This window comes from Myotis yumanensis, unplaced genomic scaffold, assembly GCF_028538775.1.
Source record: "Myotis yumanensis isolate MYYU_CA2020_CCGP unplaced genomic scaffold, mMyoYum1.0.hap1 SCAF_2, whole genome shotgun sequence".
Classification (NCBI taxonomy): Eukaryota; Metazoa; Chordata; class Mammalia; order Chiroptera; family Vespertilionidae; genus Myotis; species Myotis yumanensis.
In genome coordinates this window covers 17028208-17034519 of record NW_027223753.1, presented here as the reverse complement: position 1 = coordinate 17034519, position 6312 = coordinate 17028208, and the positions used below count along the sequence as shown (strand labels likewise).

At 45.7% G+C, this 6312-nt stretch overlaps 1 protein-coding gene across 2 annotated transcripts; it reads right to left on the bottom strand.

Annotated features, from left to right (window-relative positions):
- Positions 1-382: 382 nt before the first annotated feature.
- On the bottom strand, positions 383-1450 carry LOC139001682 (very long chain fatty acid elongase 5-like). 2 transcript variants are annotated; one of them, XM_070403196.1, is made up of 2 exons: positions 949-1450; positions 383-835 (listed from the first exon to the last, which is right to left on the bottom strand). In XM_070403196.1, the coding sequence occupies exons 1-2, from the start codon at positions 1448-1450 to the stop codon at positions 516-518; spliced, it is 822 nt and encodes a 273-aa protein (XP_070259297.1). In that variant the 3' UTR covers positions 383-515. The 2 variants fall into 2 exon arrangements, with proteins under 2 accessions (XP_070259297.1, XP_070259298.1); XM_070403197.1 differs by having other exon boundaries at positions 565-1450.
- Positions 1451-6312: the final 4862 nt, after the last annotated feature.

Here is a 6312-nt window from a genome sequence, read left to right as displayed (position 1 = left end):
AAGTAACCTGAAAATGTGTCACACGCTGATTTCATAAACCACGGTCTTTGATTTTTCTAATCAGAGCTATTGAAAATGAAAACTTGAAACGTATCCTAATTTAAACTAGTAAGCTTTGGGCCCTGCTTTTTAAATTTTAAGGCATGTGTGTTTCTCTACTGTAACATTGTACAAATTTACAATCACATGCATGATCTACAGTAAAAATAAAAACACAACAGTTTGGATTACAGTGTTTTCAAATTGTGAATCACAATTCAGCACCTATCATGTTATAACTAATAAGGCAACAGCAGTGTCATATACTACAATAACACTCCTTCCGCGGCATGGTGCGGGGATTGGTGAGAGCCCAGAAATGTTAAAAATCTTATGCCTACTTGTCTAAATCTGAATACATTTCCTAGGGGTTTTGAAGTGATGAAAGAGGTCCTACATGAATCACACTATTGTAGGCCGGACTACTTACAGCAGCTGTTAACGAGCATCGGGCACAACTCATACTGTGCTTATAATCAGACGACTTGGTTGGGAGGTTTGCAACTCTTCGACCTCAATCCTTCCGTTGCTTCCTTGGCTTCACATTGTTTTCCAGGGATGAAAAGTTGTTGGTGTGTCCGTTGGCGGCGGCCAGGGACCCATTCTAGTGGTCCTTCAGGTGCTCTTTCCGCCGGGAGGATCCCTGCTTGCTGTAAGTCTGAATGTAGAAGTTTGTGAAGAGAGTAATCAGGGAAATCATGTATCCGATTTGGAAATATAACCAACCAAGAGGGTACAAACATGGCCAGATGACCCCGCAGGTGGTCTGTATGATTGTCAGCACAAACTGCATCAGCTGCCCCTGAGTGATGTACTTCTTCCACCAGAGGTTCGGACGCATGGAAGGGACAGAAGACAGACCGTAGTATGCGTACATGAGGACGTGGATGAAGCTGTTAAATGTGGCACCAAAATAAGAGTGGCCACAGGGGACCCAGTTCAGCACGAACCACCAGATGTTCAGCATGGAGGCATGGTGGTAGATGTGCAGGACCGTGATCTGGTGGTTGTTCTTGCGCAGGATGAAGAAGGTGTCCATGAACTCGATGAGTTTGGAGAAGTAGTACCACCAGAGGACACGGATGATCTTCATATCTGCTTCGCCCGCGCTGTCTGTATCCTGACAGAAGAAGTTGTAATTGCCTTCCCATACTCCTGTCACTAACTCACAGAACATATAGAGAGACAGCAAAGTGAGTCCAACGTTATACACCACTAAAATCTTTCGGCAAGAGAACGGCTGCCTGTTCTTCATGTATTTGGGCCCCAGCCATACAATTAGTAAGTATATGATGGAGCAGATGAAAGTAGGTATATAATTGTCCAGAAGAAACCAACCTTTTACTCTGGTATCTCGGGGGCCTAGCAATGCCTTGAAATACGTACTAAGTGATGCATCAAAATCTTCCATTTTGAAACCTCTTCGCTCCAGGCACCACAGCAGCTCGGAGAAGCAGCGAGGAGGCGGCGGGAGCGTCCGTGGACAGCCAGAGACGAGGACGACCTGGGAAGGAGGCACAGCTCACCCAGCACCGCACCAGATGCTGGGGTCTGACCCCAGCAAGTCCAGGGGTCCCCAAAGGTGTGGACGGAGTCGGCAAAGAAGGAATGACACGGAGACAGCCTTCAGTTGATCAGCAGCCTAGTCAGGACCTCTAGCCAGGATCTCCAGCCAAGTTCTGGTCAGGATCTGATCAGGATCTGATGTTTATTGTCTTGTTACATCTGTATTTATACCAGTCGATTTTAATCCTGTCAATTTCTATTGCAAAGGTTAGGGCGTTTCTTATCTCCATTCCAGGGAGTAAAGATTATGTAGCTTAAGCGTGATTGTTTGTAGTTAAAGTGATTAACTACCCACCTGGCACTTAGTTAAGGGGTTGTATCCCCTCCCTAACCTCAGGGAAAAATCCCCACCTGGGGAAACAACCTTTCTCGGAGAGGTGACCTTGGTTAAAACACATGGCGCTAAGGAGAGCAAACATATTAAGAACAATATGCTATATATGCCAGGTCCCTTGAAACATATGCTGTGCAGATGTTTCTTTCCTGCAGCGACTGTGTCAAGCAGCAAGGATGGACTGGCTTCCAGCACTGACTGAAAGGTCCCAGGTTCATTCCAGTCAAGGGCACATGCCCAGGTTTTGAGCTCGATCCCCAATAGGGGGCATGCAGGAGGCAACTGATCAATGATTCTCTCTCATCATTGATATTTCTATCTCTCTCTCCCTCTCTCTTCCTCTCTGAAATCAATAAAAATATATTTTTTTAAAAAAGGAAAGAAAAGAAAGTATAAGTTGCCCGCCTGGTGTGGCTCACTGGTTGAGTGTTGACCCATGAACCAGGAGGTCATGGTTCCATTCCCCGTCAGACTCAGGACACATTCCTGTGTTTCAGGCTGGATTCCCAGTAGGGGGCATGCAGGACGCAGCCAATGATTCTCATTTTTATTATTGTTTTTGCTGCAAAAAGCTTTGTTTTCACTTGGCCCAATGCATGGGAGAGGGATCCAGGGTGGTTAAAAGGATGCCTAGTGGTTTCAGGGAGAAGCTCAGGCAAAAGCCAGACACCAGGGGAAGCAGAGGGCCCCCAAAGGCCTCTAGACTCCAAAGCTCCTAGTTGTGCTTGAAGGTGAGCCTTTTGCAGAGATACTGGCCCAGTCCAGTCTGGGGGCCAGCCAGCCTGCGGAGGTTAGTCAGGTGTCGCCCATCTTTTTGATGAGTTTCACCTCCTCATCCAGGAAGTGATTCTCCAGGAAGTTGCTGAGATGAGGGTCTTCGGGGATGGAACACAGGGCATGCAGCTCCACAGGGCCTGGTTCAACCCTAGCTAGTTTGGCTATTGCTCTCTTCCTCTCCCTTCCTCTCTGAAATCAATAAAAATCTATTAAAAGTAAAACAAAACAAAAGGGCCTGGTTCTGGTTCCTCTCCAAGGCCAGGGCGGCTTCTACGGCGTCCTGAGTTTTGCCCCACTCATCTTGGGGAGGCTTCAGCACGTCAGGAAGAGAACACAGTCACCAAGAGAATGCAGCCGCCGCATTGGTTGTGCATATTTAAGATGCTCAGCGCCTTCGAGCTTCTTCTCCGCCAACTTGCGGACTAAGTGGCCCACGCCAGCTGGCCAGGTGATTGACAGCAGCCTCCACCTCAATGGAATAATTCTGACAAATCTGGGAGCTCATGGTTGTTCGGCAATAAGAAGTTAAGGTAAAAACAAAACAAGCGTGCTGGCTGGTCTCGGAGGCTGAGGTTGGCTGAGGAGGTTGTGAAGGTGGTGACTGGAAAAGACGTTGGAGGATGATCGGAGGCTCGAAGAAGAGACCTCCATGGATCTGTTCCGTCCAAACACTGTTAAAGAGACAGATCCGGGACAGTTGAGGGCACTGTGTCTCTCTCTCATCATTGATGTTTCTATCTCTCTTTCCTTCTCCCTTCCTCTCTCTGAAAATCAATAAAAACATTTAAGTAAAAGGAAAGGCAAGGCAATGTAGCATGAATAACCCCAGGTTAGGGGGAGTATGAGGAATGATAGTGGGCCCACAAGAGCCTTGCTAACCTAGTTTTGAGGATCATGAAGAAAGGGCTACCCAGGAGTGAGATTTTGAACTCAGGCCTCCCAGGAAGACCCACAATATAAACACATTATTTTAGTTGACTCACACGTACAAATTTTGTCTTTTCTCCCAATCCTTGCTAATTAAATTGTGCTATGGGACCAGCAACATTAATATCAACAAAGAGCTGGTTAGAAATGCAGTTTCAGAGGCTTCACCAGACCTACTGAATCAGCAACCTTTTAAAACTAGATATGTATATACATTAAATCATAAGACACAGTGTTCTAAGGTGCCTTGATTGCAGAAGCTGTGGACTTGGGATTTAATACTTTTGTCCCATTAGAATGTCAACTCTATGAAGGGAGGACTTTCCCCCCATTTTATTTTTGTCTGCTTGTATATGGTTAAAAAAACTCAGGCTGAAACCTTATGCATTTAATCCTATACCCTCTAATGCTCTCACAGAAAATCCGTGGAATACTAAAGTTTTCAGAAGGACTGGCCAATACTATTTATTTGAACTACATGAGATAATGGAAATGTTCTATATCTCTATTGTCCAATATGATAGCACTATTCATAACTATCTGTTGAGCACTTGAAACGTGTCTGGTGTGACTGAGAACTGAATTTTAAATGTTCATTTAAAAAATATATATATATATTCTTATTGATTTCAGAGAGGAAGGGAGAGGGAGATAAGATAGAAACATCAATGATGAGAGAGAATCATTGATTGGCTGCCTCCTGCATGTCCTCTACTGGGAACTGAGCCTGTAACCTGGGCATGTGCCCATGACCTCCTGGTTCGTAGCTCGAGGCTCAACCACTGAGCCACATAGCCGGGCTTCATTAATTTTAATTAAATTTAAATAGCCATATGTGGCTAGTGGCTACCATAGTGACATCACAGACCTAGACTGATCCTCTAATCTATGGAGAGAAAAACTTAAGTTCAGGAAAATGTCAGTGACTTGAGTAAGATCACACCAGGAGAAGATGAAATCTAGGTGTGATTTGATGAGTATTAAAGGTAAAGTGCCCTGAACTTAGAAACAGACCTGGGTCTCTGGTACTGACTCACCCATGAAACTGGGCAACTTGGATAACTTCTCTGGGCCTCACATCTCTTCTGTAAAAGGAGGCATTTATTATTTGCTTGCTTTAAAATCCCTTCTAATTATTCATATTGAATGGTTCTCATGGGGTCATTTGTGTGCCTTCCTTGTATAGTGCCACCTAGTGGTAAACTGTGAACCCTACATCTCCTCCTCCTGGATCAAATCCTTTTTTTTTTTTTTAATTTTACAATATTGGGGGACCAGGCGGGCAAGTCCCGATGGACTTCCACCCATGCTCAGGCTGCTCCAATCTTTTATTGATCTGGAGTAGCCCTTAGGGTAAGGAGGTTTCAATGACACAAAGATCAGCAGACAATTTCCAGGAATAGACAAAGTATCTGATTAGCTCATCAATAGATGATTTCCAGGAATAGGCAGAGTATCTAATCAACAATAATCAACAAGGGCCGAAACCGGTTTGGCTCAGTGGATAGAGCGTCAGCCTGCGGACTGAGAGGTCCCAGGTTCGATTCCGGTCAAGGGCATGTACCTGGGTTGCGGGCACATCCCCGGTGGGGGATGTGCAAGAGGCAGCTGATCGATGTTTCTCTCGCATCGATGTTTCTAACTCTCTATCTCTCTCCCTTCCTCTCTGTGAAAAATCAATAAAAATATATTTAAAAAAAAATAATCAACAAGGATCTACATAAGTATCTAAGGAATTAAGTGAACTAAGGTGGGGATGATGCTTCAACTATTATTACCTAAATTAACTGGGTGGTTCCTAGATTAACTGGGTGGTGCACAGTTCTGACCTTTGCTAGGACTTCAAAGGTTACTAGCTTTTGGGGGGTCTCTGTCTAAAGACAATGAATGGACTCCGGCATCTCCCCCTTATTTTTTCTTTAAAAAATCAAGTATCTGTAAACTAGAACTATAAGAACAAGTCCCAATTTCAATGTCCAACAGTTCTGAGTCCAAGTTTCAATGTCCGACAGTTCATGTGTCCATGCCAGCAATGAAATGCTGGTTCTGGACGGTGGAAAATGCAGGTCCGGTCCTTTCTGGTCTGGTCCTGGGCACCCTGCAGCGACGCACAGCTGCTGACTGCCAGCATGGCAAGGCGTCTCCACCATCTCCATCCCTGAACTGTCTCTTCTGTCTTTGTGGCTGGCTTTCTGGGATCCGTTGTTACAGGAATCTACACGGTCTTGTAGCTGTTCTCTGAAAGGGCGAGGGCTAGGCCCTCCACCTTGCCCCAGGATAAAGGCTACGCCCTCCATCTTGCCCCAGGGTAAGGGCTACGTCCTCCATCTTACCTTGGCCACGTGCTTGGCAAGAAGGTTCTTCCCGGAAGTCTAAGACTCTGCTAGCCACCCCCAGGAACAAGACATCGACTTGCGCCTGGCCAATCGGCAGAGCACAGTCCTTTCTCCTCCCCTTACTCCAACCCCCCCTTTAAAACCCGTCTCTAGGCGGGGTTCTCTCTTGGCCACTTGGTTTGCCATTGTGTCCGTGAGTCTGGTGGAGGGGAGCTCAAGCTAGCTTGAAATACAGATTCTTATGCTTTTGCATCAGATTGGCTGGCTCCCTGATGTGGTTTCTTGGGAATCTTGAAATCTGGGCATAACATTCTCTTTTTTCGGTGAATTTTC

Bases quoted from the DNA above. Each gene is read 5' to 3' on its own strand.
- LOC139001682 (XM_070403196.1), bottom strand. From the start codon at position 1,450: ATGGAAGATTTTGATGCATCACTTAGTACGTATTTCAAGGCATTGCTA. The intron at 836-948 runs GTGCCACATTTA...ACTCAGGGGCAG, and splicing joins CTGTGGCCACTCTTATTTTG to CTGATGCAGTTTGTGCTGAC.